The sequence below is a fragment of the Rhopalosiphum maidis genome, chromosome 2, assembly GCF_003676215.2.
Source record: "Rhopalosiphum maidis isolate BTI-1 chromosome 2, ASM367621v3, whole genome shotgun sequence".
Lineage (NCBI taxonomy): Eukaryota > Metazoa > Arthropoda > Insecta > Hemiptera > Aphididae > Rhopalosiphum > Rhopalosiphum maidis.
The window spans coordinates 2,730,088-2,754,666 of NC_040878.1; the positions used below are offsets into that span (position 1 = coordinate 2,730,088).

A 24,579-nucleotide genomic window follows, 5' to 3' on the forward strand; every position below is an offset into this window, starting at 1 on the left:
GATTACAGTGCATTTTCAAAAATTTAGTATTATAAAACAAATATTTCTTACCTTGAATTACATCATACACACGTACTTAATATATAATAAATTATAATAATGTAATGATAATAAATTTGTTAATGATTTAGAATAATAAAAGTGTGTTTTCTTGTTTTCATTTTTACAATTATATTTTTAAATCTAATATGTTAGTAATTAAAACCCTAAACATTAGGCCTTAAATTTATTTAAAAATGCAAAATGACATACCAAAGATAATAGAATTCTGAGCCGCGTCATCTGAGAAATCAGTAGGCACGTTATATATCTAAACCTAAAAACACGCTTTTTAGAGATGAACAATGAAGTTTTACTATATCTTATACGTGAGTGATTAGTACTTACTCATTCTCACAACATAACACTATATAAATAATTAAAACACATTCAACAACATTTTTTTTTTTTTTTTTGTATATAAACAAATTTGCTGTGCATTTTATGCTGAGCGTAAAAAGTTTGTACGAAATCCACGTCACACTAATAAATACTACCACACACGTTCTACAAAAAAATGTACGTGTGACATTTAGTTACAAACTATTTTTGGGAATATACAAATAAATCAAGAAAAAAAAATCCAAAGAATGAAAAACGAGGGGTAAAGGACATTTAAAATATAAAAGGACTTACTGATTTTTCACTGAAACTGCGTTTCAGTTATTATTCAAAATTTTTCATTTTTCTGTAAACAAAACTGTATGAATAGAAATTTGTTATATTTTACTTAGTTTAATGAATGGGGGTAATAACTAACTTCTGTAAATAAATTAAGTTCGTAGATAGAAGTTTTAAAATATTCTTCATATAAAAAGAAAAAAGAAAATCACTAACATTTAATCTTAAATAATCCTAAACTCAATTAGGAAATAAAGTTTAATTTTTTCTCTTTTTTTCAATAAAATTAACAATTTGTTTTAAATTGGAAATAAAAAAAAAAATTAACAACTTACAAAAGTGACGGGGGTGTGTTGTTGTACACGAGTAATACGCCCCCCAACAAACCTGATCATCTGAAGCGAGGGTGCATCATAGGTGCTAACATTTGAGCGCCTGGGAAGCCCATTGGTCCACCGGGAGCATAAGGATTGACCATTGGTGGATTAACCATTAAACCTAATACATAATTCATTGTTGAATTATTAAAATTAATGCATAAAAACAGTATTTACATAAATATTAATAACAGTATTTTTTGTAATAAATACCTGGATGAATAGGCATTTGAGGTCTTAGCATGCTCATAGCATGAGGCGGTAAACCACCTAAAGATGGTCGTAAAAGAGTTGGCATTTGCTGAGCCATAAAAACAGTAGGAGGCTGGGGCATCATATTAGGCATTGAAATAACTGGTGCAGCAAATCGCTGTTGTTGCTGCTGCTGCTGCTGTTGTTGTTGCATAACTGCTGCCATAGCAGCTACTTGTCGTTCCATCTAAAATCATTAAAATAAATTAAGATTACCTAAATATGTTTGAAATTAACACATTAATTAATACAAAAATTATCCTAAATGTTATAAATAATAATAATAGTAATAATAATAATAGTAATAATAATAATTATATATAAGTATAAAGCAAAATACATGTTCACGAGCAGATGCAAATTAACCAAAAATACCTGAAAATTTACTCACTTTTGATTCACCCAACCTCTGATAAACTTTTGTATCTTATAACTTATGTATTTTTTGTTACAATCTAACCACGATTGAAGAAAATTTGCATAACAATAATAAAACAAGTGATAAACTAAAGAAATAAAACAGTCCTAAATTCACCTAAAATACCCTGTCCTAATATTCACATTTTATGTACTTACAAAGTCAGTCCACTCAATTAAATATACTTTATGATTTTAAGCAGTCTCAGTGATCAACAGGACATTTAATGGACCTTGAATGATTAAGAGGTGGATAACCTCTATTAAGAATTAGAAGCTGGAACCATATGCTTAAATATTCTCTACCTTACCTCATTTTGAATTGCTTGTTGGTGTTGTTGATGTTGGTGATGGTGGTGGTGCTGTTGCTGCTGCTGCTGCTGTTGTTGCTGTTGCTGCTGCTGCTGCTGCTGATGAAGGTGCTGTTGCTGTTGCTGCTGCTGTTGCAATTGCTGTTGTTGCTGCTGCTGCTGATGTTGTTGTTGTTGTTGTTGTTGTTGTTGAAATTGTTGAGTTTGAGGAGACACTTGGCCGTGAGGTGACATTAGTGGTGCACCAAGCTGATGTTGCTCAGTAACGTTTGTAGATAATGGATTTTCCATATGAATAGCATATTTAGGAAAACGAGCTTTATGTTCTTCCTAAAATAACATTTAAAATATTTTAAGTTTTAAATGTATAATAAATTTATATTGATATTAAACTTACTAAAGAAATATCTTCTGATGGATGAATTATTTTACTCGATGTTCCAGTAGAACTAATAAGTGCTTTAGATTTTGAATCATTATCATTCCTAGGATTTAAAAACAGAAAAATAATAATTATGTAAAATAGTTGACATTTATACTTAAGATATGGGAGTTATGAAATGATTGGCTAAATTGTAATAGGGTTATGAAATATTTATTACCCTGACAAAAAATAATATATATTTTACCCAGAGTATGCAGGAAATGCAGACTTATTTAGGCCACCAACAGGACCACCAGCAAGCATTGAGCTATTTGAACGAACATCAGAGTTGCTAGCCTAAAATATATATAAGTGCAATTACATTAAAAATAAGTATTAAAAAATTTTAAACTTACAATTGCTGCAGCACTAGGAAATAATGGCTTATTTGCCATTCCTACTGGCTGACCAGGTGGCATAGGACCTACAGAAACAGAAGGCCCCATCATTGGCATTCTAATAAAAATAATAAAACGTAAATTAAAATATTATAAACAGTAGTGGTGGAATAACATTTTAAATTTATTCCTCAGCTTTAAATAATTTACTAATAAATAGTTATAATTATTTTTTTTTTTTTACTGGTAGAGGTCATTATAAAAATATTTAAATTAAATAAGAAATAAATATTAAGTAAGTTTACAAATCTACATTGATTCAAAATTTAATTATAAGGAAAATGTTAATGTTATCAGTAAACATTAGTGTAGCGTAATATTGAAAAGTAATAAATAAATAAATAAGAAATTTAGTACTAAATGGGATCCTTGAGAAACTTCCTGTATCATATATTAGAATAAACTAGAAGTTCCCAGGTGCTACAAACTTAAAATTAGGGAGCTGTGAAATTATTTCGAATATATTTTTTAAGAAAAAATGATTTCATAAAAAAAAAACGCTTGCCAAGTCAAAGATCAGTATGTAAACTTTCTTGATTTTCAATTTTTAGAAATTTAGTAATATTTAATTGTATGCAATATGTATGTATAATGTATTTTATTTTCATTTTCATTTAGTGAGATAGATCTCTGAAACCGGAGAGCGGATTTTGTTGTTTGGGGTCTTGTTAGATTCACATTGGCTAGAAAAAGTGCAGTGAAGATTTTTAGAACTGTATCTTTTATAGTTAATTTACTACAGAGCTTCAAAAAAAAAAAATTAAAATACATTTTATTGTTAATGTTTTTCAGCTTTATAGCTTTATAGTGAATTAACGATTGAAAATAAAGTTCTGAAAATCATCACAGCATTTCTCCTAGCCAATGTGAATCTAAAAAGATCACAAATAACAAAATCCGTTCTCCAGTTTCGGTAATCTACCATGCTAAATGAAAATCTAACAATAAATAACTATTTCCTTGGTATAACATCAACATTTTATCCACCAAAAACGTAATTTACATTTTAAAATTTAAGTAAATTATAAATAGTACTCTTATTTATGAGTCATCAATTATATAAAATTACATAATTTAAATTGGATAAAACTTGCGGTACTATATTAAAATTGTTGGACAAATTTGATAATTTTATGGTTTTTAATACTATATTTTAAAATAATTAAAAAAATGTTTTTCAGTTGTATTCCTATGTTAAATTTTGTACAAAATAACAATAAATATAAACAATAATTTATTTATGATATTCTATACATGAAAATGTAGCATAATTTTCTAAATATTTTACCACATATTTTTTATAAACATCAGAAATTTTTTCAATTTAATGTCAATAAAAAAATATTCAATGGGTCAACAGTTTTAAAAATTAAATACAAGATCCCACATCAGTTATTATTATATGTATACAATTTTTATTGTATGGATTTGAAGTTCATCAAAACCATGGAAATTATTTTCCACACTATTATTTTTTAAAGAAATTTAAAGAAGTTTAAATAAGAACAAAATTACATATTTTCACAGTGAATAACTATGTCCATTATTTTATTGTAAATTGGTATTATTTTAGGGGACTTAAAACTCTTACATATATTATATTATTATAAATTTTACTTTCCATAATGACATTTTTGATTTATTTTAAGATATTCTTCATTTATAAAAATGAACCTTTCTTTATTGTCTTACATTATTTACAGAAAGGTGCTTTTAATTTTTAAGATATAGAAGTTGATATAATAAAATATAAATCAATGACAGATTAACATTTTTTTTTTTTTTTAGGGGAGTAGGGGTGTCACAATAGTGAAATGTTTCATTATAATTTTCAAAATAAATATAAATTATTAATTTATTAAATATTAACATGTTTAAAATTTGAAATCTTCATATTTTTTTTTTTTTTTTTGAGATAGGAATTGTTAATAGGAACTTTTTCCTCCAATAAATATGTTACTGATATAAATACACAATATTATATTAATTAAAAACTAAGAATGAAATATTTTTGGACAGTTATTATCAACATATCGCAACATTAAAATAAAATTAAATGACTTTAATGGTTATATTATAAAATATACTTAAGTGATATAGGCTGACGACCATTTCCACTCGGAATAATTTTTCGTATACGATATATCATTGAATTCAAATTTAACATATCCATAATAATGACCTATTTGACACCTAAGGTACAGCAGAGAGATACCCGCTTGTCTACTTTATAATACTGATGTTGGCTTTTAATTTCAGTTTTTAAAATATTTTGAATTTAGTTGATTTTGGGTATCAAGTACTCTAATGGTATTATGAGAATTCAGATGCAAATCCTTGATTGAAAAGAATGGTGAACATTTTCCCCCTCCCATATTAAAAAACTATTTAAAACATGTATTATAATAATTATTTCAATATTTTGCATTCCATATTCAAAATGTATTTAATATAAGTATAAATATTTGGATGTTTATTGAAAAACTTTGAGATCAAATTCAGTAGCATTTATTAAACTGTTAAATATCCAAACTGGTATGGTTGAATAGGTATACAAAAAAAGGCTTAAAAATATGTGTTTGGGGATATGTAAAGAATCGGACATTAAGAGCTTTTACAAAATGTTCCATATCTATGTCATAATTTCTAGTTATTTTATTTATTATTTATAATTTATATATTATTTTAATTTGTATTATTATTAGGTACTACTACTGTTATAATGTATTTCAAATTAATTAATAATGTAAAAATTTAAAAATAATTAAATTTATTACACATTTAGAAAAAGTAAAATATTATTTGTTATTATATTAATATACTAATTATACAGGTATTTTAAATAAAAATATGTGGGAGAAATGTCTGCATTAAAAAATTTACGGAGGGAAAATGTCCTACTATGCCAAAAATAGCCGAGGGGGAAATGTCCACTTACCGATAGAAAGTATAAATTATAAGAAATCATATGGAACTTTATTAAATTGTATGCTATGAAAAAATAAAAATAAATAATGCGAATGATTAAAAATGAAATAAATTACAAATGCTATTTTTATGAGATTCTGATATAAAATTATAATATCTTAGTTGGTATAAGGCAATTTTACGACAAAATCGAAGATATTTTGAATTTAAAAATTTAAAAATGGCTGTTATCATAAATTGTAATCAAGATAATTTTAAATTGTTTAGTTTTTTTATTTATATTTTATAATTTGCAACACCTTTTTTTAAAAATAATTTTACTATTTAAAATATAAATTGTTTCATTAGAAACTCATATAGATATATTGTATAATTAAATATTAATAAATAAATCATATTAGTAAAATACATATTTTGCTAACATAAATACATTATAAATCCGAGCCCTAGTTATTAAATTGTTTAATCTCTAAAGTGTAAAATTCTTATTTAGTTGTATTATTATAGCATCTACAGTTTCTGTAAAAATGTAGAGTGTAGACCCTCCATCAGTTAACTTTTAAAATGTAAACATTAACTAAAAAGGGACAGGGGAAGGAGCAATTCAAAAATGTTTATTTTACTGCTCATGCACAGATAAAAGGGTTAAAAATCCAAATGTTTTATAAATTTATTTTATATTTTTTTTTTGAATTTATACTTTACAAATATTAAAATAATCCTGTAAAATGTATTAAAAAAATATTTACAATATTTTAAAAGATAAAATAATCATATACCTGCCAATGTATAGTTTTATTTTCTTTCTTAAACACACTTTAGAATATCAATATTATCTGTATACCAATGTTTATTTTTGACTACACCAATAATAATGATTATTTAATTACCCAGGTCCCATATAAGGAGAGCCCATAGCTTGCATATGATTCATCATAGGATTATAAGGTGGCATCATGGAAGGACCAGCTGGATTTGAATACTCAGGCTTTTTCTTTATAGGTGGACCAGTGTCATCATCACTATCTGATCGAGTACCTATAATAATAAAAAATTTAAATATGATAAAATTGTTTTTTTAATTATTATTAAGTAAATAAAAATAAATGACAAATTAAAATAGTAGATAAAACTACCAAAAATATTAATTAGTTTATCAAAAAATTGGTATAGCTATTACAATGTGATATATTACCTTTGCCACCGGATTTTTGTCGCTCGTGTTCTTTCATATCTTCCTCTGGAATTCCTTCCATTCCATAAATTTCTATTTCAATATTTGAACGATGTGAAAGTGCATTGGGCACTTTGTCGATTGTTTCTTTGTGCACCTGTAAGATACAATTAAATAATTTATTGTTGCACTAAGATTAAGTAGATATAAAAAAAATTTAAAATAAATATTTAATGAATTATTATTAAATTTATTATTATAATTTAATTATAAGTTGGGAATTTCAGAAATATATCCATCCAAATTATAATAAAAAACTAAATTTTTTTAGAATGGAAGTCAAGTTATAAAATAACTAAATTTCTATTATACAGGTATAATAGAAATTTAATATTGTAAAATCATAATTCATTAATAATTCACTAACCTGCATACAATGAATTGATAAACCAGGACCAGTGTATAGTTTTTTATGGCATATATGACACTTAAAATGTTTTGCTTTTTGATGCTGAATTAAAATTTTTTCATCATCAAATTCTCGATTACAATACCTTATTATTTAATTAAGGATAATAAAATAATATAATTATTTAATTCAATTCAATCATTAGTAATATACATAACTCTACACGAATCAATAATATAAAATATCATTCTTAAAGTAGTGTAGAAGTCACTTAGGTATTTATTCTGATTAACTTTTTGACAGCAGTAGGCTTTTAGGAATATATTCTATTACCATTGTAAGTTATCAGGTATGTCATACAACAGAAACATTTAGAACATAAATAACAAAAATATAATGCAATATATTAATTTTGTTCAAAATGTATCTTAAGTAATTTAACCTAAAACCTTTAAAATTGTGTACAACTCTGGTATTAAATATATATACTTGATTTTTTAACCCAGGGCTGTTACGTAAAACTGTTATTTTTTTTTATTTAAGCAAAATTATTTAAAAATTAGAATACATACTATAAATACATATTAACTATTAGCTAACTCAACTATTTTATGGTAAATACATAATTTGAGAATGAAAAAATGTTTGTTTTAATCATAACATTACTTATTGTTATTAATACAAATAATTATAAAATAATACTAATTTAAATAATAGTAGTTATGTCAGTGATATAATATAAACTTTTTGTTAGAAAAAATGATAGTTGTTCAATTGTATATACGTGCTAATTAATTGCATCAATTTTATTTTATTCAGTGAAATACTAACACATACATTTCATTTTTTCCAAGGTGATGGTACATTAGCAAAAACAAACACTTTTGGCAATATTCACAAGACACAGCTATCAAATCTACTTAAACAGTATATTCATTAATGTTTAGTATGAGATATTTCAGACATTACAATCAATTAAGAGAGAAACCATACAAATGTGTTGTAAACTACAAGAGGGATAAATCAATAATAATTACAATAAAACCAAGACCCAAAAAATGTAGATGTATACATGGAATAGAGAAAAATGTATGTAATTATAATAAAACACAAAATAGGTTGTTTTGATTAAGTGTAGGACGGATGTTCACAAATAGTTAGTCCTATAGAATAAAAATAAAAATAATCACAGCAATATCAATGAAAAGGATACCAGCACCAAGGCTTGGACTGCTTCTTCTTTTTGCGACCCATATTTTAGTTCGTGTGTTCGGACGACAGCTGCTAGGCGGCACAGGCAGTGTACTACGAAAGTCGTACGCTATTTCAACAACACGTACTCGTCATCGCGCGGGAATTGCAAAAACGGCGATGGACAGACTTGAAATTAAACGTCGTCCTCGTTATTATTAATTGTAATAATATTGAATGCAATGCCAACTTAAACGAACTAGGAACTTGCGCCACTCCAATGGTTCAATCGCCCGAAGGATTTTGTTTACGAGACGGAACGGCGTAGGAAACGCGTCGAGAAAAAGATAATAATAATACACTGTCCAAGGGACGTTCGTTAAGCGACTTTATTTTATTTTATCATGACGGAGTGACGGACGGAACAGGACAGTCGTAGTGTACTCGTTACTCGTGTAGTACTTGTACTTGTAGTAGTACTGTAGTCTGTAGCAGTAGTAGTAGTGGTAGTAGTATTAGCAGTAGTTAGTAGTGGTAGTAGTTGTAGACGGAATAGCGTCAATATGACGAAATGAAAAAAAAATCGAAATCAAAACTCCGTCACATACACGCACTTTATACGCAACGCTCGCACACGAAGACCCCTCGGGTCATGGAAGAAAATATATTTGACTACAACTCTTTCCACGGCGTCGCGGTTTCGTTTACGATTACGATTCGCTACTGTGTTTTATTCGTTTGTTGTTAGCGGCGCTGATGCGGATTCGGAACATGTGTTTTCGAAAACACACGGTCCAACAGCTACTACTACTACCACTGTAACAACCGCGGTCCGTGACAGACGATCGTAGAAAAACTTTACAACTCGTCCTACGCGGCCACACCGTTTCAGACAAAGCTTTAGATTTAGCCTATATAGGTTGGAATGGGATGGATGAAAAGACGGTAACGCGCGGCTTGGTCGACAGGCGCAAGGTCAATCAGTGTGTCCACTTTTGTGAACACGTATCGAATCAGCCAATCCGCGGTTTAGGCTATAGTGAGTACTGAGTCGTGGAGTAATGACACACTGACACGGACCATCAACACTCGGCCAATTGCCCATTGGCATTCGACCGTCGCACTGTCGTTCGCCGCTCGGCGCGCAGTGCTATTGTTGTGTTGCGCGCGTGCGTCCATCATATGATCAACGCCGACAGTCCTACACCGTCGTGACTCGCCATTTACTACTCGCTAGTTCGTCACTTCGGAACTTCTTGCTGTTGCCGCACTGCTTGTCGGATGAGGGCAAAGTACGTGTCTTACTGTTTTCTCTTGTAAGCACCTGTCCGGCTCGCCCGCCACCTTCATTCAATTATTTTTCTTTCTTGATCGCCGTCTTGTGAGTTGGTTTCTCATCGTCGGGTTCCATTATCGAGTTCGTTCACGACGCATCGTGAAATAGAGCAGATCTCGTGTGAAACAATTCGCATTTATTTTCCGGTGAGTGATTTTTAAACGTCTGAACGGTAACAAGACCAATGTTTACACCGGTTATTCTTGGAGTCACCGGCAATCTCTATCACGCCACCTCTGCGCTTGACAATTTTTTTTTTTAATTTTCGCCATTTGATATGGTCTGTTCTTTGTTTTACCAACCATTGACCAGTGTAATTACGTTCTACCCCGAATACTAATAAAAGTGTATCTTAATTTGTAGCCACAAATTATTCAAATTTGTTATCCTGTTTTTCGCCTATCAGTGACCATAGATTTCTCCGAAATTTTGGCGAATGGTATATAATGGTTAATGGAGTATCTGTGTACACGTTATTTTTAACTAATAACAATATAATATGATCCTTCATGTCTAAACACCTGTTATCGAGTATCTAATTTATTTAGACCAAATATTTTAAGATTATTTATTTTTCATAGTGCAGTAATTTACTGTCTAAGTATGTAACTTTAACTGAAGATAAATAGTTTCAAAATTATATTCTACTTGGTATATTCTATACTTGTATATATTTTCCCATCTTATTAACGTACAACAGCAAATTGGTCTTCAGCAATTCCAAATGTGTATAGTACATTTAATTATCAACCCATTAAAATTAAACTTAAAGGTAAGAATATAATGGGAAATATTTTCATTTTTATGTCATGAGAGTTTTTAATTTGTAATAATTTATGCTCACAACTTGCTTAAAAATTTAAGCATCTTAAAACCTTGTGAAAATACAGATATTATTCTTACCCTTTAAGTTTGATAATAGGTTAATTCACTTTATTAGTAAAGATTTTACCATTTGTATAGCAAGAGTATGACTTCTTAATTATGTTACCTACATTTTAAATACACACAAAATAACTATTGTCTTATCATAAATGTATTATGTTTGATATTACTAAGAATAAGTTGCTATGAAAAATTATTATATTTATTTATTCCTGGCATGCTTGCATTAAAATTGTTTGCAAAATAATAGGAACTTGAGAATGGTTTTTTTGTCTTTGTTTTAGTTAATTAATTTCAACAAGGTGATTGACAATGCCGAGAACTAGCAGTCGTAAAAGGAACAGTCGTCGAATTGATAGTACAGTTAGGGTTACTTCCAATTTATCACCAAACGCTCCAGAATTTATTCCTATAGGTAAATATAGTAACCATCAAAATTAATAATTTAAAAAGTTTCATTAGTATTTTTAATTTTTATTGACTACCTAGTATTTATGAGTGTTAAAATTGAAAACCACGCACCTAAAGTAAAAAAAAATTAAATAATATTAACATTATATATATATTATTTATTATTAAATATTTACAAATCTTATCGTTCACCTCTACCCTAGCATTGTATAATATATTATTAATGTCATTTTTTAAATAAACAGTAAAAACCGTTTTTAATACTTGTGTATTTAATCTTATATTTTTTTTTTTTTGTAATTCTAGGACATAAAATATGTATCTAATTACATACTTGATTATACGTACCTACATTTAAAACTCATGTTTCCTCCTCCACGTGTACTGATTTAGTTTATTCCCATTATTATCTTTCATAAATAAATAAATAATAACATCAATATTATTATTGTGTAAATATATATATATATATTCAAAATGTTGCTAATTTGTTTTATAGCAAATGATGAGACTACTTCTAATCAAAGAGGAAATATAGTAATTCAGTCAATGACATTTTGTGCAAGTTCCAGTACATCAAATAATAGTGGGTGAGTATTCATTTATGTATAAATATTCATTATAACTATCAATAACCATTGATTTATAATTTTCATGTTTTAGGAATAATAGTAACTCTAATTATGAAACTAGTACTATAGTTTCATCTATACCAGATGCATTAAAAAATAAGGGTCAACGAGATTTACTTATTAACCTTTTGAATGAATGCAGAGTGGATTGTGTAATATGTTATGAACGAGCTAAAAATGTAGAACAAATTTGGAACTGTCGTAATTGTTACCAAATTATGCATTTAAAATGCATAATAGTTTGGTTCATTAAATCTCATCGTAGTAAGTAATAGTTAATATTTAATAGGTTTATGGTTAAAATTGTTAGAGGCTTAAATGTTAAAAATTTAACTTTATATAACCTATACTCTGTAACAGAGTTATTCAATCTCCCAAATTCTTGATGTATATTTTAGGTCCATAAAGAAATATTAGGTGTAAATTTTATTTTTGGCAATTTTTGTTATTACAATGGCTATAAAAAATAACAGTTTTTTTTAAACCTGCTGAGTTAACATAAAAGAGTTTGTAGACAAAAAATAATTTCATTGATAAATAATAATTATAATTTGTAATTAAAATTTTTAACTGTGGTTTTACTTCAAAGGTGATTTTCCAGATTTTCTAAAATAATAGGTCTAGTTTTTAAAAAATTAGAATAAAACCTTTGTTTTTAAATCGGGTGAATTTTAGGTAGATATAGTAGCTTTAAATCCAAATGACTTAAAAACATTTAAACAATTCAATTATTTCAAGTACCACTATTACTTTTAGACTTGATCTTTATTTCTAATATATTATTAACACTTTGACTGCGGCATGGGTTGACTTGAGCGATTCCCCTATGCGGAACATTTTTTGTAATAATAGTAGTAAGCATAATAAAAATATATAAAATACCCGGAATCTCAAACCACCGCAAATTAAACAATTTCAGCCTTTTATCTGTGTGGAGGCGCAAGCACAAACAGCTTGTATGCTGGTATTATTGGGAGAGATCAGAAGGTAATACATGTTGTCGACGTCAGCAGTCAAATTGTTAATGTACATTTTAATGCTAATTTATCATCATAATTATTTTTAAATTTTATTTATTAAAGTTAAATAATAATTTTTTTTGTAGATGCTGTCTGGAGATGTCCAGCTTGTCAAAGTGAAGTGACTGGAAAACCAAAATATGTATGTTATTGTGGTACTTTACCAAATCCATATCATAACAATGTTGACATACCTCATTCGTGTGGTCAAGTTTGTGGATTGCAAAGAAAAAATTCTAATTTAAACTATAATGATTGTCATCATAAGTGTACACTACTTTGTCATCCTGGTCCTTGTCCACAATGTGTTGTACAAGTTTTAAGGTTGTTATTTAAACAAATTTAATTCAATTTTAATTTTTATACAATACATAATGTTTAGATCATGTGGATGTGGAAAAAAACGAGTTTATGCACAATGTGGACAGTCAACCCAGATTATGTGCGACAATGTTTGTCTCAAAAAATTAAACTGCCAAATACATGAATGTGAAAAAATATGTCATGCTGATAGCTGCGAACCATGTAATAAGGGCTGTCCTCAAAGTAAGTATTACATTTTATTTAACAAATTAGATTTATTTTAGAAAAAATAAAGGTTTGGTAAAAAAAATATTATTTTTATATGATATTACTACCAAACTAAGAAATAAATTGATTTTTTCCTCTCATCTCAGCGATAATATGGATTTTAATCTAATTTAGTATATTGTACTTATAATAAGCTCTTTTTAAGTTGTTAGTGATAGTATAAGTTATTGGAAGCAAACAATTAAATAGCTTTAATACACACAATTACACAAATAGTTAATACAAAATAACTAGTTCTTAGGCATTTGACAGAAAAATATCTATTTTAGTTTTAAAGAAATAGACAGTTAAAACACTGTTTATTTTTATTTACTAAGTTTAATTTTTGCAATGCATGAATTCGATTTGATTTTCCTTTAAAAGTTTGGTTCGAATTCATAGCCATTTTATAAAATGAAGATGCAATTCTGAAATATTAATTAAGCGCTTAATATTAAATAAATAAGAGTTTATAATAACACTAATTAATAGTTTTAGCTATTATAATGAATTATTATTAATATTAAAGTTAAAATTAATATTATTTTTAAAAGTTTTTTTACAAAAACTAAAATATAAACTTTACCATTTAGTTTATTTATTATTAAAACTTTACTTTAAATTATTGTAATATTGTATTTCATAGATTCTAACCTTTTACTTATTAAGGCTCCCTATTATATATTATGTTTTTAATTATTTTATTTTATACTGTTTTATTATTAAAATTATTAAATGCATTAGGTAGTTCAGTTAATTAAAAGCTTTGTATAATTTTTACTAGATGTCAATTAATCAGTTATTATTATTGTTATAGCTCACAATAATAATTATATCTAAATTTTATATTTTAATTAATAACACAGTGAATACTTAATGATTATCAGTTTTGATTAATTTGTCTCTGACAAGGTAGTATTTCAGTTTTGTTTGATACACCTTATTTACAATCTATAGTTAGAAAAAAATATATAATGGTCTTATTATTAAATAAAATAGGTTAAAAGTTAATATTTTGTGTTTTCTTAATTTTTTACTCATAATTTTATTACCAAAAATGTAATTTATTATTATTTTATTAAATATCTTTAAGCCTAGATCATCTTATTATTTACATATTTAATTTAACTTTTGAACATCTAAATTTGCTGAGAGTCAACATGTGTTACCATGTTAATGGTAAGTAATGATAGAAATTAATGTAAATTTTAAATTAACATTTTAGGCGTTTTTTACAAAGTCATACTAAAATTTAATATTCTCAATAAATGATACAAAATTGATAAAAAATATAAACTAACAATTTTGCTTTTATGGAACTAATAGATTCCGAGTATTATATATTATAATAGCTTTCTCTATGAGTTACTGTGTTATATATTATTTAGAAAGTAAAGGTAAAATTCTTTTTACTACAGTACATTTTAAATGTGTTTTAACACAAAATTAAATTGATTTTTAACACATTCGTCAAAATAGTATATTATAATTTATAATCTTACTTTTTTGTTTAAAAAGTTCATTATACTTGATAATGTTATCTCTGTTTTACTGCATACAATCGTTCCAATGTAAATTTTCATGAGTTATGTGTTAGTAAGACAGAATAAACACATGCAAGTATCACATCCTCTTAAAATGCTATTTTCAAATGATGAACAATTATTTCATTTTGTAATATAAAATAAATCAATATATTTAAAGTTAAATATTATTTTTTTCAATTTAAATAAAATAATTATTATTTAAGATTTATAAAACAAGATAACGCTATAACCGGCTGTGTTTTCTTTATCTTACAGTATGTAATATAGCAAATTTACACTTAACAGATTAAATTAAGGTCCGTTAGTTTAAAAATTATAGTGAATCAACCTATTATGAAACTTGATGAAAAGAAATATATTTATGATTATATGTTGATTTTTACGATAGTTCAATTTTTTAGCAAGTTATGCATGTATAATATAGCGTAAATAAAAATGCTCATAACTCACTTAAAAACTGAATAATCAAAAAAATCAACATACAAACACAGATAATGTTCTTACTATTAAGTTTCATAATAGGTTGATTCACTTTAATTTTTAAATTAATGGAACTAAACGTAATCTGCTGAACGTAAATTTACTATGTTATGTACTTGTAGGTTGGAGACAACACATGTAGGTATGGTATCCTCTTAATCATAATATTACTTTACAGAGTGTCCTATGAGGATTTACCGATTGCCATACCTCCTAAAATAATGGAGATATCATAATCTTGTATCTTTTTATGAGACTCACAATAAGGACAAGTATTTCATATTTTAATTTAATGTTTTGGTAAAAAAGTTTTATTTAATTATTTAAAAAGAAATTGAATTTTGTAGTTTATTTTTCTATCTTGTTAACATTACAACATTTTATTTTCATTAGCTTCATGATTTTAATATTTTTTCTAGTTTAGAGAAAAGTGAATTAATTAATGCTGTAGAGTGCTAGAGTTATCAAACATGTGGCCTGTGGGCTCATGTCCATGTAATAATACAAAAATATTCTCATAACAAAAAAAATATATTAAAAATCATGATGCTAATGCACATAAAATGTTATATGTTAACATCAACAGTTTTCAGAAAAATAAATAAAAAATGGCTATCTTCAATTTTTAACTTTTTTATTAAAACATTAAATTAAATCAAATTGTGAAATACTTGTAGTCCTTGTCCCTGTAAGTTATTAAGAAACAAATATAATTATGATATCTTCAATATTTTAGGAGATACTACAATGGGTAAATCCTCGCAAGAAACTGTATCTGCATATAATTTCCAATTCATATGTTACCAAATTTAATTTGTACTGTCTTTTTATTTCAACATGTTGTAAATTGTAAATAACAGATAAGGTATCTTAAAAAAATGTTCCTAATCATTATATCTAATTGTTATTCTACGTTACCAATTTAAGAAATCATTGTACCCCAGCACGTGTTGTCTCTGTCATAAATCATAGCATAGCAAATTTATACATCGGACTTACTACAATTTATTTATAGTTAATATTTGAATTTACTTATTGTAAAGAGGAGAATGTAAATTTTACTTAGGTAAAAAAAGTTATTACATTCTTCTTCTATCATTTTATTTCAAATTAAGTTAAGTACTGAAATAATTTATGTTTTCAAATTCATATCATACTTTTTAAAATTAAAATATAAAAAAAAAACTACTTAATCACGGTTTATATTCTCTTCTACAAATTGACTAAGTAATTTTGCTCTAGTATTAATACTTCATTGTGTGATATTAATGTGTATACACTAAAGTTTGTAAATTGTCCTGAATTTTACAATAAGAAACATCTTAAACCGTAAAAAACGCCTTATATTTAATAAGATTTTTTTTTAAAAAATTAAAAACAATAAGTAAAGAACGCCTAAATATTTTCATTTTTATTTAATGTATAATTATTTTCCATTTTTGTTTTAGATTTAAATCCGTCAGAAGAAAATTTAGCTATAGCAAATGCAAGATTTGCTGATGCAATTTTGCAATATAATCTATTGCCACCTGAAGCATTAGTAACAGAGGAAGAATTAAGAATGCTAGGATTGAATCCAGAAGAAATATTTGATCAAAGAAATGGTCCTAATTCATTTTATCCTACTACTCGTAATGATGATATTGCTAATATGATTCCTAATAATGAAGATTTTTATCTAATAGATAGTGATACTGACGATGATTTAGTTGTCAGGCGTAATATGGATGATATTATGAGAGATATTCATTTTGGAATGCATAGTAATGCTCTTTTTTTACAACGTCGACGTTCTGGTTACCCTGGTTCTGATGATATTTTTGAGGATGATCCAATAACTGAAGAGAGTCAAGATGCTGAAGAAGTAGAAGATGATGATGATGATGATGATGATGATGATGAAGATGAAGATGATGATGGTGATGTTGATGGTGGTGATAGTAGTGATGATGATGAATATTCAGGTTGTGATTATTCAAATAATGATATTCAAAGTTTGACAAATACTTCTAGTGAAGAAGATCATGAAGAAATAGAAATAGAAATATCTTCACCAATGGACAGTGATCCAACTGATCATTCATGGGACATGAGTGAAAGTGAACAAAATGTTAATGTTAATTCTAGTTATTCTGAAGATTCTACTGATAGTTCAGAGAACGATACCAGCTATTCAAATAATGCCAATCTTCTGCCAGTACCACTAGCTCCAGCTCTCGGTCTAGATCTAGATCTAGCTCTAGTTCCAGTTCCTCTTTTTAAGAAAATAAATGTATTTAATTTTTTCCTATCATTTTAAAATAAAATATTACTTTTAAAATAATATATAATAAAACATGCATTGTATTCAAAGTGCCAATTTATATTCATTATACTTATTTTTACTTTTATTATAAAAGAATTATTTATTATAACTTATTCGTATGATAAATATATGTTAAAGTAATTAAAAATATAAATATCTAAGAATTAAGCAGTAAATTTAATAATATTTATTTATCTTTCAATGCTCATTGAACTTTGTTGATATACAAACTGTTATATATTCTTACTAAGTAAGTAATAGTTTTCTTAATTATTATTTGAAATAATGGAAAAAATATTATTTTATTGAAATAAAATTGATAATTTTGAGACATAAATATTTGTTTTTAATTTTTTAGTTTCATATCATATGATTATTAAAGCAGAATATATAACTACTATCAATCACTTAAATTATGTTATTTATTAATATTTTATATAAGTTATATAATATTTTTAGACTGACTAATAGAATAGGCAATTTAAATGACTAACGTCTACAAGTAGCTTTCATCAATAAAAGACCAAAGTGTTGTTACTTGTTATAAACTCTTAAATTATCAAATATTTAATGAACTAATTTTTGTTGAATAAATAAAGATGTATTAATATAAAAATATTTATTAGAGGATATTGATGTGTGCATAGGCGGAGCTATGGTGGGCTTCAGCCCCCTAGAATTTTTGAGTAAATGTATGTGCATATAAACATATTAGTATTAACTTTATTTTTGCCTACAATATAACAAAATATAAATGTTTCATATAAACGAAAAATCGTTCAAGTCAGTTTTAAACACCAATAGAAGCAATAAATAATAAAAAAAATTTGCTATAAAATATTTTTAGGAATTTAATCCCATCTTAACTTAAAAGACTAATTACGCCTATGGTCTATGTATTTGTGTAGTGCCTTTTTGTTATCTGCAAATTTATTGCATATCAAATTTGTTTTTAAATTTAACATTAGAGTTAATCGATTTATTGATTATTACCAAACTCTAAAGTATAAAATATTATTTATTATCAAGCTTATAAAAGTACTTCAATTTTAAAGCATATGTTTTAAGCATTCTAAAATTGTAATATTTTTAAAAGTTATAACTAGAGACCTGATTTTTATTTTCTTCTATACTGAAATATAGAATTATGCATATTACTGAATATGCAGCTCCAATTGGATAAGCTTTCTCAGTGATTCATTTTTGTATAAACTGATGTACACCAATTGTTAGCACATATTTCAAGGTTAAAGAATATCTTGTGCAAAATACGTTTTATGAATATATTACTATATTAGAGTTTAATTTGAATATTTTTTAAATGTATGTAATGAGATGTCTATGATATCTATTGGGTAAATATTTAACGAAATAGAGGAAAGCACTGAGCCCCGCAATAGACCGTTTTGTAGCAATGGATAATTATTCTCTTTCCCATTTCATATCTGATAATATGTTATCTTTGAGTCGTAATGATGTCTTGCATTTTAGTATTTTGGCTAGTTTCCATACCCTGTCATAAGCGCTGGGGGTGGTCTAAGAAAACTGCACCTGTTTTTAGTCTCTTGGAAATCATTTTTCACGAAAGCGGTCATTGATAGTATGGCTTGTTTGCTACAAATTCTTCTCTGCTTGAAGTCCACCTGTTTTACTGACAAAGACACATCAATTCGTGATTAGATCCTAGCTAGGAGTACTCTTTAAAATAGTTTATAGTGTAGACAACAGAATCAGATGTATCAGGTTCTAATATCGTAATTATTTTCTACCATAATTTAAGCATTACGTTATAATTTTTTACAGACAACAAAATGTTTGACAACCAAAGCTTATCTTTAATTCTTATACGTGTTTGAGGAATTCCGGTAATTCTGATGGTGAATTGGTGATCAACGCCTGCAGTTTTTCCATTTTTTTTTTGATTTGTAGAGCAACCTTAATATCCTCTACAACTCATAAGGACTCAAAGTTTTTAATAATTTTGATTTTTTCTGTACCTAGTTCTTTCTTGTATTCAACTTTCACCTTAATCCTCTCATTCTTCTTGAAAATTGAATTTATTAGTTGTTCTTATACCAATTGAAATATAATAAAAATATACTTTAACAAATAACTAATATTTTACCTATAAGAGTGATAATTTAAAAATATATTTTTTCATATAGAAATGTACTTAAAATGTTTTGTGTTACCAATTTTGGTAAATTGATACAGATGGGACAAAGAAATGATAATTTCTAAAAAATCAAAAGTATTAGAATAGCATAGTATAATTATTTGGAGATAATGTTGAAAAATAAATTTATCTTTTAAATTATTCTTTATAATACCTACTACAGTTATGGTGTTTATTTTGCAGTGTGTTATTGTGGAAAATCAGAGCGGGAAGTACCATGCACTCAAGAAAATGCCATGGTGATGTACTACAGCTGTGGAAATCTGTGTGAAAAAAAATTATCTTGCGAAAATCACTTATGCCAGAAAATATGTCATGTTGGTCAATGTGACCCATGTATAGCTTTATCTGTCAATAGATGCCCTTGTGGAAAACGGTTATTGACTGAAAATGAACTTGGCACTCGTACATTATGCACACAACCAATACCCACGTGTGACCTACCATGTGGAAAACCTTTAGAATGTGGTCCCCCAGGTATGTGTATTATATGCATATACATAGGCGCAAATAAGAGGAGGTGCTTAAAGGGTATTAGCACCCCCAATTTTAAAAGTTGCACCCTAAAATATTTTTTTATACTATTACAATCAGTAACTATTCAACGCTATGTCCAGAAAATGAAGAGATTAAGTACCTTCAGTTTTTTTTATTGAAATTGCGCCTATGTGCATATACATAGTCATGTTATAAGCTAATTTTTATATTTATTTATATAGAAAATCCACATCTATGTGAACAAAAGTGTCATGAAGGTCCGTGTGTTCGCTGTGAACTAAAAACCAAATATGTATGTAAATGTGGTAGTAGATCCAAGGAAATAAAATGCAATTCTGTGACCAGTGAATTAACTTGCAAAAAGAAATGTAACAAGGTAAAATTGTATTTTATATAGGTCAAAGAGATATTTTTAACAATAAACATTCATTATCAATGTTTCTTTATAAATTAATGTTTTTATTACAATTTAAATTCTTTTCTTAGTAATTAAAAAAAAAATTATTTTACAATTTTTATATACTACAATTAATAATATTATTTTTTTTTTTTACTTCTAACAATTTTAATCCGGCCTTAATAACTATACATAATTCAAACTGTTAAATTAAAACTTTATAAAAACATAAAAATTACAGATAATAGTTAATGTTTGCCTTTAAAATATGTCCTATATAAAAATTAAGCACATTTTAAATATTATATATTTCTATAAACAATATACTTATGAATTTATTGATTATGTTTGAGATATAGGCATACACTATGCACATGGTTGTTTTTCTATGTACAGAATAATAATTTTAGTAGTAAGGATAACTATAGGGATAACTCTTCCACAACTTGCTATATTGCATAATCATAAAATTGTTTAGCTTAAAATTATATTTGTAAATAAATCAAAAATTCAAAATTAAGATTTTTGCTAAGTATACAGCTGAGCTGTATATACAGAGTGTGCATGCTGTAATTGTTGGTGAGGGTGGACCTGAAAAGAGCCCTTTCTATTTTGAACACCTAAGCATTCTAGAACCGACGTTGGTAAGATTAGTTTGCGATATTCATCTTGGTATAAACTCATATAATTGCAATGCAGGGACTGATGCCACGCACAGTCTCTTACCATGTCCCCCTATGCGGCCATGCCTATGATAAATTATAAATATTTATTTACTGTTGTATAGAAAAAAATATTTTGTGTTTTTTAGATGATGTCTTGTGGTAAACATAGATGTATGACTATGTGTTGTAATGCACAAGAACATATATGTACCAGAACTTGTAATGGACTATTAAATTGCCGTATACATCGTTGTGATCGTGTGTGCCATACTGGCAGCTGTGCAACGTGCTATGAAGCAAGTAGGTGCAATATATTATAATCTATAACCATTAATGTTGTGTATGAAAGTATGCAACAATTAGCAGTACTAAAGAGCTATAATTTGTGATTTTAATTTATTTTTTATAATTTTTATTTTAAATTAATTTATTCATATAATATAGTATTCTAACTATAAGTTTATTGTTTGAAAACAAATTATTTATCAAATTAATTCATATAAATTACAAGTTTTTATTTAATTTCAGTTATCTAGGTATAAATGTATAATCATTATTAGTAGTAGTAGTGGTAATAGTGTACATATATACGATATAAAAGGCATCTGATCTTATTATTTATGACATAAATATAGTGGTTTTGGTCTATTTTTACATATCAGTTATCCTAAGTTACCAGTTGACCTAACCTGTGGTAGATAATGTTATTTCAACACAATTTTCTTTAAAAAGAATTTATATCAAGTTTAAAGTGTATGGAATTTTAGGATTTCTTCCATTTTTGCTCTCTTAACAATAATTTTACATTAAACATTATAAAATATCGCATAAGCATAACTAGGGGGAGGCTTAGGTGGGCTTCAACCCCTAAAAATGTTTGGATAAATGATGTGCTTATAAAAATATTAGTATTAATTTTATTTTTGCCTAAAATATAAAAAAATATAATGTTTTTTATAAACAAATAATCATTCAAGTCAATTGTAAACATCAATAGAAACAATAAATAATAATCTACTTTAAAAAAATTGCTATAAAACATTTTTAGCCCTCCTTACTTAAAGGACTAGTTACATCTATGAAAATATGTTACAAAATATATTTAAGTTAATATCTATAGTAGATATACTTAAAAAATAATACCTATATCATAAATATAAAATACAAATGTAAATTTATAAATTGGATTTCATTAATTATTGTTTTTGTATTTTTCTATTCATATACCTGAATTTTCTTTATTTTAATAGTTATTGATTTATCTTAATAGGTTTTGAAGAGTTGTATTGTCGTTGTGGCAATAGTTTCATTTCTCCTCCAATCAGATGTGGTACTCGTCCACCATTATGTACATTACCTTGTTCAAGAGAACATGAATGTGGTCATCCAGCTACCCATATATGTCACGACGAGGAAGAATGTCCTCCTTGTATAGCTTTAACTGAAAAATTGTGTTTTGGTGGTCATGAGGTATAAATTACAATACATTAGTGTACAATGTATACAACTAAATTTTTTTTCACTATTTAGCTGCGATTTGCTATACCATGTCATATAAAGAATGTATCATGTGGAATGCCTTGTGGCATTCCACTTCCTTGCAAAAGACATACTTGTACCAAACCATGTCATGCACCACCATGTAATACCGGTCCATGTCGGTTACCATGTAATTTACCAAAATTAGATTGCAGTCATCCATGTTCTAAACCTTGTCATGATGGTTCATGTCCATCAATAGCATGCAAAATAATGGTAAATTTTTTATGATGCAATAATATACATATATACTAAGATAACCCTGGGCCTCCACTCGAGTTTTTCTCAATGAGGCCCAGTAATCTTCTTGATATCAATGTAAATAAAAATATATTAATATAATTTATAATTATTCTTTTTAGGTGAGTGTTAGCTGTATTTGTGGGAATTTGACAGAAGCTAGGATATGTTCTGATCCCAAGGTGGTTGAATATCGTCTTCAAGTTAAAGCACAATCAATGAGCTTCCTAGACAATATTGTTGACTCATCGCCAATCATAAAATCATATAAAATGTAATTTATTTAAAAAAGTTTTATGACTAGAATGAATTTTTCAATTATATTTATAATTTTTAGTTTGGAGTGTACAACAGAATGTGCTAAATTAGAAAGAAATCGTCGTATTGCTCTTGCACTTCAAATCCGCAATCCAGATTTATCTCCTAATGTCACTCCACGATATTCAGATTTTATGAAAGAATTTGCAAAAAAAGATGCACCATTCTGTAGTTATGTCCATGAAAAACTTGCTGAATTAGTCACTAATGCCAAACAAGTAAGTGTCATAGTTAAATTTAATTTAATTTAAACTAGTAAGTAAATTACAAATTTTATTAGTCTAAACAAAATTCTCGAAGTCATTCATTTGAAGTAATGAAGTATGAAAAACGGAAATTGATTCATGAGTACAGTGAACATTTTGGATGTGAATCAGTAGCTTATGACGCTGAGCCAAATAGAAATGTTGTAGCTACAGCTCTTAAAGAAAAAGTAAATTTTCATTAAATATTCATTTATATTTTTAAATTTAATTATACTGATTTTTTACATTTTGTTCATAGTCATGGCTTCCCAATTATAGTGTAGTAGAAGTTGTACAACGTGAAAGTGGATGTCCACGAGTCAACCCATTTGCAAGCATTCAAAAGCGAAACACCATTATTCTAAACAAAAAACTCTAAGATCATTAAAATATTTATGTTTAATTTAGAATATATTTTCAAATTACCTTAATAATTAAAACACAATTTCATAAATATTAAATATATAAGTATATAACATATTTTGTTTTCTTCCAATGTCATTTTTATTGGTTATGGATATTTTATTAAAAATAATTTGTTGATTATTGAATACGTAAATATATTTTAGCATGTTTTGTATTAAGGTTTAAAAAGATTTTTTTAACCTCTTTTACTGTATTTGTTAACAACGATATACATATTTTAGACAAATAAAAACCATCATTTACAGTAACATTGATAAGTTGTTTATTTCTAGGACTCGAGCAGATCCTTAAGCAAAAGCATACATAGTCATAGAGATTTGGATGCAAGTAGAATACTGGTCTTGTATAC

At 26.8% G+C, this 24,579-nt stretch overlaps 2 protein-coding genes across 5 annotated transcripts; one reads left to right on the top strand and one right to left on the bottom strand.

The window, feature by feature from the left end:
* Positions 1-438: 438 nt before the first annotated feature.
* On the bottom strand, positions 439-8,604 carry LOC113554173 (BUB3-interacting and GLEBS motif-containing protein ZNF207). Of its 2 annotated transcripts, XM_026957898.1 has the most exons (11): positions 8,564-8,604; positions 7,369-7,495; positions 6,963-7,098; positions 6,658-6,805; positions 2,798-2,897; positions 2,647-2,738; positions 2,415-2,502; positions 2,018-2,347; positions 1,251-1,476; positions 1,048-1,158; positions 439-727 (listed from the first exon to the last, which is right to left on the bottom strand). In XM_026957898.1, exons 1-10 carry the CDS (start codon positions 8,602-8,604, stop codon positions 1,052-1,054), a joined length of 1,395 nt encoding a protein of 464 aa, XP_026813699.1. In that variant the 3' UTR covers positions 439-727; positions 1,048-1,051. The 2 variants fall into 2 exon arrangements, with proteins under 2 accessions (XP_026813699.1, XP_026813698.1); XM_026957897.1 differs by lacking the exon at positions 439-727 and having other exon boundaries at positions 878-1,158.
* A 1,009-nt stretch (positions 8,605-9,613) lies between these two features.
* On the top strand, positions 9,614-24,311 carry LOC113554171 (protein shuttle craft-like). 3 transcript variants are annotated; one of them, XM_026957895.1, is made up of 16 exons: positions 9,614-10,023; positions 11,047-11,177; positions 11,673-11,763; positions 11,837-12,069; positions 12,911-13,148; positions 13,207-13,370; positions 16,870-17,415; positions 20,086-20,379; positions 20,622-20,776; positions 21,609-21,762; positions 22,733-22,932; positions 22,993-23,217; positions 23,364-23,515; positions 23,579-23,777; positions 23,840-23,992; positions 24,064-24,311. In XM_026957895.1, exons 2-16 carry the CDS (start codon positions 11,075-11,077, stop codon positions 24,181-24,183), a joined length of 3,027 nt encoding a protein of 1,008 aa, XP_026813696.1. In that variant the 5' UTR covers positions 9,614-10,023; positions 11,047-11,074; the 3' UTR covers positions 24,184-24,311. The 3 variants fall into 3 exon arrangements, with proteins under 3 accessions (XP_026813696.1, XP_026813695.1, XP_026813694.1); XM_026957894.1 differs by lacking the exon at positions 16,870-17,415 and having other exon boundaries at positions 9,614-9,833; XM_026957893.1 differs by lacking the exon at positions 16,870-17,415 and having other exon boundaries at positions 9,620-10,023; positions 24,064-24,310.
* Positions 24,312-24,579: the final 268 nt, after the last annotated feature.